Source organism: Egretta garzetta, unplaced genomic scaffold (assembly GCF_000687185.1).
Source record: "Egretta garzetta isolate BGI_Z169 unplaced genomic scaffold, ASM68718v1 scaffold59, whole genome shotgun sequence".
Lineage (NCBI taxonomy): Eukaryota > Metazoa > Chordata > Aves > Pelecaniformes > Ardeidae > Egretta > Egretta garzetta.
Genome location: NW_009267230.1, coordinates 436,211 through 450,120, shown reverse-complemented (window position 1 = coordinate 450,120; position 13,910 = coordinate 436,211). Strand labels below are relative to the sequence as shown.

Here is a 13,910-nt window from a genome sequence, read left to right as displayed (position 1 = left end):
GAGTTTACTGGATGTCACGTTCATGACTGCTTCATTCACTGCAATAGATTAGACTGCTTTGTATAGCAGACAAGTCTTTTGAGTGTGAGTAAAAGTTGATGGAGAGATATAAATAAAAATTACTTTGATTTACATATCTATATAAAAACTTAAAAATAAATTCATTGAAAAATGTTCCTATCTTAAAATCTGGGTTTTCTTTTAAATGCAAATGTTTCAGCTATTACAGTAATCTGCAGATAAGGGAGCTGCTAAGCAAAAGAGGGTTCTCAGTGCTATTCTGTCCTTTGTAGAAACATTTGTTGACGTTTTACTGTAAAATCATTGAACAAGACAGAATGGATCAGCTCCATGTGCTTAGGAAGTAAATTTGCCCCCATCACAGAAGCCATTAAAGAGATAAGGTCTGCAAGGACTAACTCTTCCTAAAGGTGAGTCAGTAATATTTAAATACTTGGCTGTACTCTTTGCATTAGAGAGGAAATGGTTTAGACAGCTGATGAATGTCAAAATGTTCAAAGATCCCAATGCCTTCCAGCCAGTTTGGGCTTCCTTGATATCTCTTACATCTTTAATGAGCAACTCTGACCTAAGGTACTCCCTGCCATCCTATCTGAAGCAGAAGCAGGGATTTACTCAGATGTCTCCTGACTTGACCTGCTGTCTTTTTATATAACACAGCTTTCCTGATAATAAACACACCAGTTAGGAGGGTCAGGGTGGCTGATGGGCTTGATAGCCATAGATAGGTACGGAAATAAAGGCAGCTGCTTCATCTACAAAGAAGTCAGGCAGCATCCAAGGCAGCAAGATTTGCAGGACCATATCTCACTAAGCACGGATCCAGGAGGAAGAATTCCTCAGCCTACTGCTACGATAACGAAAAGCGTCTCATAACATCCTGGAACAGAAGACACAGCACATCAGTGCCTGCGTGCTCCTGGAGCAGCCCTTAACTGCATGCTGTTCGTCACCTGCTTCATGGGCATGAGGCTGGCTGATGGCTTTATTTATGGGTACCAGCAACTACCAGGCTTATCTGGTGGAAGATGGTTGCTCTTGCTACAGGCAACAGCAGGAACTTCCTATCTGAAAAATTTACAAATGCCTTCTCTCATTCTAGCAGCCTATGGCTACTTGCAAGCTTTATTACAAGACTTCCTGGGGTTTTCTCCTCCAAAGTCGTTGAAAGCTCCCTGAGAGCCAAGGGAAAACAGTTAGATGCTTGTTCACCAGCAAGAAGGACACACTGTGAAATAAACTCTTATGTCATACTTTGCCCCATAAACACACCTATTCTGAAAATCACGTTTCTCTGACAGCTACATCAAGTCCCCTCCACCTTGATAGCGTCTTCCTGGGACTCACAGCCCCAGGCACCATCTTCCAAGCACCAATGAACTCAAGGGCTCAAGATCAGCAGACAGGAGCAAAGAATCGTGCCCACCACATCAGTCTGTTCACACATCACCCACAAATTTGGGGTGCAGAAAAAGAGTAGAAAAACCTCTCCTGCCAAAGAGGACATTCAGCAATACTGTGAGGGACTCAGAACCGAGCTAAGTGGAGAGCATGGCCATGGGAGCGCCACTGATGCAGGGCAAAGACCCAGCCTGGGGCTTGTGCATCACTCATTCTTCAGAGAATCAGATTTATCTGGAGGAAGCAGAGCTCAGTTATAAATAGCACTGGATAAGGCTGGCCCTACTTTCAGTTTGTTTTCTTCCTGCTGGGATTCAGATGCCCTGCTTTATACAGCATTTTCACCAGGAATTTGCTTGCTTATTCCCCTCACAGCACTTCCCACAGTATTTATTAGGCTGGTATGTTAACAGCTGAGGAGTGAGGAAGCAGGCATTAGACTCTCACCTGTTTGTCCCATCAGTGGCTGTGTTCCCATGTCAAGAAACAGCATGCAGCTGAGCAATGGGTGCCAGAGGCCAGAAAAGCTCAGGGCTATTTAACCAATTGCAATTCACAGCTCTTGGTTTCAATTCTGACCATGCTCATCGAGCAGGATTTCCAATTTACAGACAAAATACGAAGTTCCCTGCTCTGTGTGCACGGAAAGCAGACACACACAGCAGGCAGGCTCGCATCCAAATCCCCAAGCTGTCTTACGCTGCTAAATCAGTGACAGCATCTGTAATGTGCCTGACAGAAGGTTCCCATCATCACAGGATCGAACAGGCTTGTAGCAGGGATGGGGAGAGCCGGCGCCAGGGCCTGATGGGTGCTGAGGGTCCCGGATACTGCACCGAGATGTGGCAGCTCACTGTGGCACCGGGGGCGGGAGAAGGGTGGGAGCCATGGCCAGCCCTGGCTCCCCACATCTCACTATGTGCCTGCGTGACCTTGCTTGCACCATCCCTGCCCAGCTTGCCTGTAGCTCTGCCCTTATCACTTTCTTATCTCTATTTCACCGTCTTCAGAGAAGCACTCTGTTTTTTCACAGGCTGCATCAGTGCCATTAAGACCCATTCAGTCCATACATTTTCTACACATATTTTGAAGATCCAGTGATCAGCAGTCAGACTTCATAGGCCAGCAAAGAAATAAATTTTTTTCCACTAAGAGCCAACATAGTTTCCTGATTCATACTAAATATTTAGTTAACTTTTGTGACTGCTATAAAGCAGTAGAACAGGATTCAAAGATCCAAGCAACCAAGCAAAAGCCCTTTTAAACCTCAGGCTAACATTTTCCAACATCCCAAGACCTTCAGGGACTCTTAAATTTTATAAGTGAAGTTTTCTCCACAAGCTAGCACCAGTACAACTAACAGGCAAAGAAAATTGCTTATACTTTGCTTGCAGACATCAGAAAAGAAATAAAAAACCTGAAAACCCACAATAAGATAGTTTGGATCTTACGTAAAAGGAAGAGGAGGGCAGAGAACAATACAGCACTAGAGGACATCTACTTAGCAAGCAGCAGTGAGAGCAGAAGGCAGAAAGTAAGTTCAGCATCTGTATGAAGTACAGAGGGAAAAGCAGCATCAAAGCAGAAAAAGCTCCTTTTCAGACAAACATTACATGATCTGTAAGGGATGCTTTGCAAGAGAATTTCTAACCCACAAGAATCCATACCTAAGGCACAATTTAAAAATAACCAGCTACAGAAACTGAATCTCCAGAACGTACAGTCTGATACCATCTCATAAAATACAACATCAAAGTTAAAAGATACGGGATTTTGTTCATTATTGTCATTACTAGGAAGAATCATTTGGACACTTACCTTGTCTAACCTTAAAGTGGCTCAAAAAGTGTCCAAAAGGTTTTGAACAAGGGACAAACATGCTGCAGAAGATTTTATCCAGCATTTCTACCACAGCAGTGTCTTGCACTTTCCGCCACCTCCTAAACAAGCCCAAAGCTTCTGGATTAATTTCTGTGGCTCAGCAGAGCCTTTCCAAAAAATGGTGAAACTTGACTCTGTGGGAGACAGGATTTCTTCCAGGAGGGCTGTGACTCTGCAGTGAGCTCTCCCAGCGACTAAGGACAACCAGAAAGCTGCTGATCTTGACCCTGTTTTCTACAGCAAGCGTATGGCAACCCTTCCCAAGTACAGTCCTTCCTGCCCACACTTCCCTCCAGGAGAGGGCAAGGGAGCAAATACACAACAGATGCTTGTTGGCCACTAAATGCCTCATTGTGCTGCAGCAAGGAGTGCAGTGCCTGGTCCTCAACAGACCGCCACAACTGCTGCTGCAACAGCCTGCTACTGGATGGCAGAGTTTGGTGTAGGGAGCAGACTGCTGCTAAGGACTGCTTCAGCAAGGAAACCACTGACAGATTGAGGTATCTGGACCCCAAATGCACCCTGGCTGGCCCATGGATGCTCTTCCCACTCTTCTGTACTTCTGTGCCTGTGACCTCTCTGGTGAGGATACAGTGGCCTCCTTTACTCTTGGGACATCAGAGGTCAGTTAGAGTTTTTGCCCTATTTGCACTGGGCCAGGTATCCAAGGCAGGACTGGTAGCAAGAAAAAAGTAGGAGAAAGCTGGCTGCAGACATTGTACTGACCCAGTATAAGATAACACAAGAGATGCTTGTGTTACCCTAAAGGTTTTGTGCTAAATGATCCTCACCATCAGGATTCTGCTCTATTATCCCTTCAGGCTGCATTCTCCCACTTGCCAGCTTGCACCCTGATGCTCCTCATCCCTTATTTTGGGTCCAGCCTCCTTGGTTTCAGGTCTCTGTTGCTCTCCTTTCTTCTCCAAATTTCTGTTTCTCCTCTAAAGTTATCCGCTAACAGTATCCTCACAGAGCTGAATGAATTTTTTTCACTGAACTACCCCCAGCAAACACCTATTTTGTGCTCCTTAGCAGTGAAGGCAACAGGAAGGGTGTTGAGCCTGTTCTGAGACAGTTGATCTTTATTCTGACCTTGATAGCAACCTTCTGTCTTTACTTTTTCTTTTATTTCCTTTGTATCAAACTCTTTGTTTGCCTGAAACCAAAGGAGCAAAATATTATGTGAAGCAGTAACATCTCAGAGGCAATGCAAGCTGCAAAATCTGTTTGTCTGACTGCAGATGACAGATTTAGGAGACTGCCCATCATCAGAAATGAAACAATGTGCTGGTGTGACAGTGGATTATGAACAAAATGCTTTTTCTTCTCCTAAGTGCAGAGAATACAATCGGCTTCCTGGAAAGATATTTTTCTGTGGAGCTGTGCCCAGCAGCACAGAGAGGGGTGGAGAACAGCAGGTCATGCTGACTTTAAAGGGATTATAACTGAATTCATTTACTTCCATCAGCAAAACAAGACCTCAGTGAGTCTGGGGTGGCTTCGTGAACTGCTAAGATTCAGTGTAGACTTATTTAAGGACTTAGATCAGAACATAGAAAGTAGAGATGCAGAAGGGACCACACAATTACAGGGCAAACTCCAGCAAGCAAGCCTCAGGTCTGTTTTATCTGGTTTACATTTGAGATGAGACTCCCACAAGTGCTACTGGGAAACTGTTCTGCAAGCTGACACTCCCTCTAGTTTCCTTTGGCAGTTTGCAGACTATTACCGTCCTGCCTTGTCCTTTTTATCCTAACCATGAGCATCACACCTGAATGGCATTTGGTGAAGAGTTAGCAAGCAGTGGCCAGAGCTTTCTCTTCCCATGCACAAATATAAGGCAGAAAATAATCATTTCAGGATGCCACCTAAAGCTCCATGGTATCAGCTCCTCAGGGAGGCCAGATCAGCTTCAGTAAATTCACAATGAACCAAGTTGCTTCTCTAATCTAACTGATCTGCACAGCTAAAAGCATTGTTCCCTTTGCAGATCTTAGGGTCAACACTCTGCAGTGGGAATTTAGTCAGTAATTCTGATGGTAAGAAAGTAAAAAAAAAAAAAAAAATTCCAACCCTCTGTAGCAGTATTGGCTCTGTACTAGTCCCAGCAGCAAGCAGAAATAACGTTCTTTTGGTTTGATGTGAAAGTGAACTAGAAGCACACAGTGGAAAAAAATCTGTTTAATAAGATGTGGTTTAGGAGGGAGATTGAACAGGAGAAACAAACGTTGACAAACCTAAAATACTTAGTATAACCCAGTGATGAAAGGTAAGAAAAAAAGCACTCTTCTCAGTTGTAAATAAACCCTAAACATCATCTTTTTTTAAAAAGAAGGGAGAAAGTAACAACAAAGCTCAAAGGCTGGCAAAGGGAGAGGCTCTATGCTCAGAGCCCCTTCCCAGCAGGGAGCCACTTCTCCCCAGAAGAGACTGCTCTCATGGGTGCCAAAATCTATTCAAGTTGTCCCACTATGGCCACCCTCATTAACATCCAGAGCCAAGCCCTGGGACTGAGCCACTGGCTCTAACAGCTACCCTGTCCAAGGACTCGCTTTCTCAGAGTACTCAGTGCTTGAGATGATGGGAGTGTGAGAATTTTGCTGATTCTTTGGAGCATTATTTTGATTAAAGTGGGCTTTAGCTTAAGTCCATATAGGCTTTCCCCTAGCAGAACATGATAGGTTTCATAGTTTCTCAGGAGCTGACTCCTTTTAAGCTGGTGTTCATAGCCAAAGGCTGAGACCTGAATTCACTGACCCGGGAGACCATTTCTAGTTCTATGCTCCTGTGAGACCTAGGGTTTTGATGGTGTATTAGTCACATTGCACTGCATGGATATACATTCACATGTCTGTGTATGTGTTTATTTCTTTCTGGCTTTGGATCTTAATCAATTGGTAGTAAGGAATTAGAAGTGTGTAATTCAAAACAAGCCAGAATTTTCCATTATTTACAATGACGTAGCACATGGAAGACAATTGGCAAATCTATAAGAAGCCATTAATATGCTCTTTAAAAATATGGGGGCGGTATCAGGCAGACAAACTCATTCTTAGAATTTTATATTATTCTATTTTGCTCTTAATAATGGGCTATGTTACATCAGCTTTGTTTCACACAAACTTACTGAGATATTACTAAGTCACTGAAGATGAAATGGCACAAAAAAAGAGCTGTCAGCCTGTTTTACTCACTTCCCCCTTTGCTCCTATTGTGAAAGGGCTGTATTATTTTAAAAGGAAGGAGCCAGGCAGTCCAGAGAACAAAGGCTCCTAATTGTTCAGGAGAACTTTGTTACTTTTCTAATTGGTCCTCAAAGTCATGGGCTTGCAGTCTGTACAGAAGTGAGGACTGCACAGGGTGGTCTAGACAAAGACCAGGCTTCAGACTAGTTGGGGTGTTGGTGGGGGAGAATAGAGCATCTTTGAACTAAATATGAGAAATAAGGCATCACTTTCTTGAACCATTTAATGCTGAATGAGGGATAACAATCCAGTGCTCAACCTATCAGATAGTCCTTCATGTCCCTTCTCCTCCCATCAAATGGAGAGAAAACATTTTCTAAACCTTTTGGCTGATATTGACAAATGTCTACAGTTCATATCTTTCCAAAAAGACGTACAAGCTCTTCTCCTGATTGCTGTGCTATCACCTTATTACTACCCCTGCTCAGTAGTTTCATAGCAAGTCAAAAACTGTAAAGTTTACTAAAAATATCAGTAATACCTTGCAGAAGAAAAATAAGAATAATGGTTCTCAGCACTCAACCTTTGGAAATAAAATGAGCAAGCAGGAACTAGAGGCTACTCAAACCTACATCTATCCATATCCAGGAGGTAGTTTTTCTCCTTTTCAGAGCTATCTCCCTAGAGTGCCTAATGATTTTTCCCACCTCTGATCCACACTGATGTCAAGTGGCACACATACATCTACCTCTAGAAATCCTGTACAGACTGCTTCTACTGCTGAACATACCTGCTTCTGGCCTGTAGGGATGAGGCCAGTAATACCACCCCTTAAGCACATTCTGTCCTTCCCAATATCATCTGGTGTACAAATAATCTGATTCTGGCATCTATAATGTGCAGTTACACCTATTGACCTCCCATAGCATGCCACTGCAAGGCCATGAAAAGCTGCAGACAGGAGTTACTATTTTGTCGGGCTTTTTTACTGAAAGCCTAAATGGCAATGGGAGGAGCTTGGAGTTCTCTGCAAGTGTGTGTGTGTGCACCTGACATATTGTGTTATGAGAACAACCCATGGCTGGGGTACCATGTTAACCTGTGAGAAGAGCTAAAAATATTTGCTAGAGGAAAATCTGTGGACAGACAAGCAGCAAATATAAAATTCAGGTCTTCTCTGAAATGTTACATTTGCATAACCTCTCTGTTTATAGCAAGCACTAGTCTTGCTCTTGGCATATTCCACATTCATCTGCAGTCCCACCAGGATCCCTTGATTTTTTTGACTTTTATTAGAAGATGCAATAGCAAGGAGCCATGGCTGGGGGACAATCCATGTATGGCATGTGCCAAACTACAAGGAACATTGACAGCATGCCTAGACGTATGACTGCATTAGGAAGCCTACATCAGGTGACAGCAACAGTTATCAGCAGCAACACCTGTGACCCAGGCTAGCAAACCAAATACACATCCCTGCACCTCAACAGGCTCATACAGACCATGCTGAAATATGAAAATGAAAAATTTCAGTGCTATAAATGAGATCAGAAGTGCATATACCTTCCAGTGCTCCGATCTTAACTCAGACTACATTGTAGACATAAGTATAAAGTTAGCTGCATGTAGCAACATATTCACCCCAGTCCTTCACAATATCATCCATCTGGTGACTCTTTGTGACAGATACCAGAGTGGCATTGCTTTAAGACCATTACCTGCACATCACAATTCTTAATTTGCTAGAATACTTCAAGGTCAACTACAAGGCAGTGTGTCTTGAATCCCAGTGGCAGCCAATTCCATAGGCAGCTGCCCCTCGGTTTATTGTGCCCAACCGAGCTCTCTTTTAGGGGTGATATATGCGTTTTACACACTGCTCATCACTTGCTGCCCTGTGGTTTTGTATTTAGAACATAAATAGCATTGCATGCTGGAATACACAAAGGAGATCAGTTTCTCTCCAAATACAAGTCATTTATAATAATGAAAAATAAGGAGAAATAATTGTTTACAGCAAACTTTTGCTCACATGTTTAGTTTCTGTTGAGGACCCAGGATTCATGCAGTTGCTTTGCCTTTCTGCATATTTCAAAATTAGCTTGAAATACAACTTAATAATCAGTCGCTAATGCATGTATTAAACACCTTTCCCCATACAGTACTTTTTCTGCTTTGTCCAAACTCAGCCTAATTAAAAGCCCAGTCAGAGGAAAGGAAAAGCACCCTTACCTGCCACACTGGCTCCGCGTGCTTTCCTGACTTAGCACCACTCTTGCAGCTGGGCTGGGAGGTTGCCTTCTTCAGGTTGTAGATGGCCACGTTGCCGTCATAGAAGCCCACTGCCACGAGGTAGGGGTGGTCCTTATGGAAGTCCAGGCACATGATGCCACTCTCACTGCTGAAGACATACTCTGGGAAGGAGGGGTTCTTCATGGTATAGAGCACGAGCATGCCCTGGCCCTGCTTCATGAAGTCATCTAAAAAAGGAGGAGCTTTGCTGTTAAATCAGTTTCCAGGATCCTCTACTATTGAGACATACAATCTGACAGAACTCACCTATGCCTAAAAATGACCCAAATGCAGTGTGTGATGGACATCAGTCACAGGACCAGGTCATGTTGATGTGCCTGAACATCCTTTCCTCCATTGATATGCCACCCCCAGGTCATGGGAACAATGTGCTTATGCAGAAAAACTACTCATTTGGCACTTTTTTTTCTAGGAGAGAGTCTTGAGAAGCCTTGCAGGAGAAGCATGGAGGAAAAAAGAATCTTGTGGACACTTCTTTCTTTGGGCTAGGATTTCGCTAACATTGCAGACATGCAAGATGAACCAAGGATAGGGGCATTTCAATTTCTGTATTGGCAATATCTGATAGAAAAGCATTTCATTGAAGTATCTGCAAAGCATCATATCCGCTGCCATTACACATAACTGTACAAGCCACTACAGCTTTATTTTCTGCTTATGTCCAACATCTCGTCCTTGCTTGGCACAGAAGCTCTTTTTTTCCCCAAACTTTCCATTTTCTTTTCTATTTACTTTCACCTTTCCTTTGCGCTGCCTGAAATTAGCTCTCCCTATTCTCAATAGGACCATCTTTCTTTTGTGCTTTTTTTTATCATGTCCTGACTGTCTCTGCAATTCTCAGGTTTTTTGCTCATCTGAAAAACAATTTCCAAATTCTTTTAAAGGGGAAGAAAAGCTGTTGATGTAGATAAGCTCTCCAGAAGCAAAGAAGGAGCTTTCCTAATCTATGAAAACAATGCTATCTCTGAGAGTATCCTAGACATCTCTCCGAGCGCTTTTTCTTACTGTCAAATGCCCTGGGGCACACAGTATATGGGAAACAAATTTATTGCTGTCCATGCTTCAAGTACCTGCTATATGTCCTATTTCTAGAACAGTCTTCTCCTTTAAAAAGTGCTTCCTACCTTTCTCAATATTTTGACCATCCTGCAGGATAAGGACTTGGTAAATGTGTACCCCAGTGATAACACTAACTTCAGAGAACTCTCCTTGGCAGCAAGCTGATTCCAAATCAGCATGCAGGTACAGACATTGCTTACCTCAAATTTACCAGGGCGACATATAGAACATTCAAAGAACTAGTAAAGAAACTCACACATCAACAAAACTATTACTGCTGCTTTGTATTTGGATTGTGGAAATATTCTGTTTTCACAGGTCTCTCTGTTCATCGGGGCCAGGCAGGGGAAATGGCTTCCTTATTTTGCAGAAAGGTGAGATTCCAATACTGGCATTACTTTAACCATATCTGAACCCAAATAATATTTTTAATTTATTTTTTTGGAAGAAGGGGAAGCTTATTCCTAGAATTTTAGCTGAAAAGGAAGTGAACTTGCTTTCCATTAGAGATTTGCCCTGTCCTTTGAATTCACAGAATTATCTTTGTTCTTAGCCAAGTAACATCATTGAACTGGTATCAAGTTGAGGTCTAGCCATGATAAGGATGAATCCCTCCTCTCCTCAGGAGCAAAAACACTAGAGAAGGCTGTGGAAATGACCTACCAGGAGTGACTCACAGCAGAATGGACTATGAAGTCAAATCAGTTAGACAGCCTTTGAATTCAACCTGTTTCATGCTCTTATTTCTCCCAGAGTGTGCTGACCAGTCAGGTGTATTTCCAAAAAGTCTGCTGTGCACAGTCATCTATCTGTTGGCCCTGTGCTGAAGGGCCTCAGAGAGCTGTCCTCCATGCTCCCTGCATAAAGAGCAGAGGAGACACCTCTTCAGAGGGTGATTCAGCCACCAAAGATCTGAACTAGATTTTGGAGGTGCTTCTCTCTCCACTGATCTGACAGTATCATAGGCCAACCACATTCCTCAATTAGAGATGGAGCAGGCCTTTATCGGGTAAAATAACTCAGCAGCTTCAGCAAGTCCACCTGGAGGTTAGCCTGGCAGGGGAAAAGCAAGAAGAAGCCCTGGCAGACTGAAACACAGGGTTCGCTTTGCAGATTAAAGACACTCAAATGCAGGTCTATGTATGGTGGCTGTCTGGCTGTGCGCTTGGAGTCTAAACTCCTGCTACCATCAGAAAAGATCAATCAAGCCACTTCACAGAGTGTAGAAAACTCACCTTAAAGAAGATCCCTGTATTAGGTCTGCTGATTTACTCTCTGGGCTCCACTGACTGTAATGGTCAGCCCCCTACAGACTGTTAAACCCATCTTAACCCAAGGGCTGAATCCTGGTCATTGTCTCCTTTATGTTATGAAATACAGTGGATGTGGGTTAAATCACAGATGTGTGAATACTGCATGTAAGTCTGGATAATATGATTGCTAAAGTACAGTCTATTTCTGATGAAAGGCAAAGTGATAAGAATAATCCACAATTAACACTGAAGCATGGCACATAAATCCCAGTAAAACAATAACCTTCTGAGAGCAGGCATATAAATCCATTTCAATGAAGGGTGAATTCTCACCCAGAGTGCTAAACTGACACACCAACATGTTCTTTAATAAATGAAATAAAAAGGGCTTATTTCATTAGTGATATTCAATGTTCCAGAATAGCAGGGACAGCACATACTCACAGCAGCATATCTGTGGTATAGCTTTGAAGCATGGCCTTTTCAAGAGAAAGGTTTGTGTTTTCAGTAAAAACTAGCAGAGCACTGCAGTGTGCCCCAAATCCTGTCTTTCAGGATGCAGGTAGCTCACTGAAACCGTGTTAGAAGACCACAGAGCACACAGCAAAGCAGAAGGTGCAGACCCAAGAGCTGACAATGGCTACACCACTGCTGGAGGTGAAAGCAGCAGCTTCAGATCCAAGGCAGCTGCTCTGCACTGCATGGATGCACCAGCATGCACTGGAAGAGCAGAGAGTATCTGCCCCATGCAGACCCACAAAGTGCAAACCGGCTCTTTTTCTGAGATACAAGGGCTGAAGATACTAGAGATATCAGACAGTTACTCTGACAAGCAGTGCCAGCAGGAGTTGTTCTTCTACTTTACAGGAGGACACGAGGCAGCACAGCAAGAAGAGCAGAGTGAACAGACTCTTGCTGTAATGAGGAAGAGTTGCATGTTGTGAGGATCCTCAGTGTTCACCTGAGTAGGGGTTAAATTTCAGGCCCTGACGTGTAACAAGTGTATGTGGGAAGCGAAGTTTTGTTAATGAAAGATGCAGATAACACAATTACTGCTCTCAACCTGGAGAACCGAGCCTGTAAGCATCACATGCAATCAGAAATAGATTTCAAACAAACTATTACCACTGTCTAAAATATTCATCTGCATTTGCATTCAAAGATTCAGCCCAAACCCTTCTCAGAAAAATACCAATTTAGTAGTAGCAAAGTACCTCAGGATGTCATTGTGGTAGCACTGAACAGTCCACAGAAAACAAAAATATGAAAAGCATCTAAATGCTTCATTCTGATGTGTAGTAAGCATCTGTTTTAACAGATTTTTCATTTATATTTTTCCTTAGCTGCATTTAAGAGAATCAGCAAATTTCAATATCAGATCAAAATATTTTGTTTGCTGGACAGAAATTTTTTTTTATTTGCATCTTTTCCTTTTGGTTCACCAAAAAAACTCCATGAGACACTCATGGTTTTCCTCCATTTCCTCCAGAATGCTTAGTGGCTGAACCAGTATGCTCAACACAACAGTATCCTCAAGTTAGAAACTACAATACCTGGGGTAAATCCTGCATTCACATACTAAATCCTGATGCGGGGACTCTCTACAGTCACAAGGCAAAGTGGATGTTTTTACTACACAAGAAGCCAGTGCTACAGTTTCTTGCATGACAAACTGGCAAATTACGTTCTCTTTGGAGGATTTAAAACCTAAAACACTGCAGCATTACATCTTAGATACTGTGATACATAGATTTCTATAAATCAAGTCTTCGAGCTGTCTTGCTGATATGGCTGGGACCAAGAAATCACCATGCTAAAAGGAACCACTGCTGCTTAAAATCTGTCCTTTCTCCTCCAAGAGCCCATCTAAAAGAAGTAGCAAGATGGAGAAGCATGGTTGTGAACAGCTACTTGTTTCTGAGCATCACAGCTGCACAAGCACATCCACTCTCCTTTCCTAGATATGCCCACGCTTTGATGAGCTTGCTGGCTGGGGGTCTACCCTTTAGGCTTGGATTTCCAAGAATCATAGAATCATAGAATGAATCATAGAATGTTTTGGGTTGGAAGGGACCACTAGAGGTCATCGAGTCCAACCCCCCTGCAGTCAGCAGGGACACCGCCAACTAGATCAGGTTGCTCAGAGCCCCATCCAACCTGGCCTTGAATGTTTCCAGGGATGGGGCCTCCACTACCTCTCTGGGCAACCTGTTCCAGTGGTTTACCACCCTCATTGTAAAGAATTTTTTCCTTATATCTAGCCTAAACCTACCCCGATTTAGTTTAAAACCATTACCCCTTGTCCTAACGCAGCTGGCCCTACTAAAAAGGTTTTCCCCCTCTTTCCTATAGGCCCCCTTTAGGTACTGAAAGGCCGCAATCAGGTCTCCCCGCAGCCTTCTTTTCTCTAGACTGAACAAGCCCAACTCTCTCAGCCTGTCCTCATAGGAGAGGTGCTCCAGCCCTCGGATCATTTTAGTAGCCCTCTTCTGGACCCGCTCCAACACTTCCATGTCCTTCTTGTGCTGAGGGCTCCAGAGCTGGACGCAGTACTCTAGGTGAGGTCTCACCAGAGCTGAGTAGAGGGGCAGAATTACCTCCCTCGACCTGCTGGCCACGCTCCTCCTGATGCAGCCCAGAGTACGGTTGGCCTTCTGGGCTGCCAGGGCACATTGCCGGCTCATGTCCAGCTTTTTATCCACCAGCACCCCCAAGTCCCTCTCGGCAGGGCTGCTCTCAATCCTTTCTCCCCCCAGGCTGTATTGATACTGGGGGTTACCCCATCCCAGGTGCAGGA

The 13,910-nt window shown here is 43.5% G+C and overlaps 1 protein-coding gene across 1 annotated transcript in view; it reads right to left on the bottom strand.

Moving 5' to 3' along the window:
- DNAI1 (dynein axonemal intermediate chain 1) overlaps window positions 1-13,910 on the bottom strand; it is a 151,829-nt gene that overhangs the window by 71,828 nt on the left and 66,091 nt on the right. Inside the window, exon 13 of the mRNA XM_009647339.1 lies at window positions 8,721-8,968. Within this exon, the coding sequence (XP_009645634.1) occupies window positions 8,721-8,968 (248 nt within the window). The remainder of the gene's footprint in view (window positions 1-8,720; window positions 8,969-13,910) is intronic.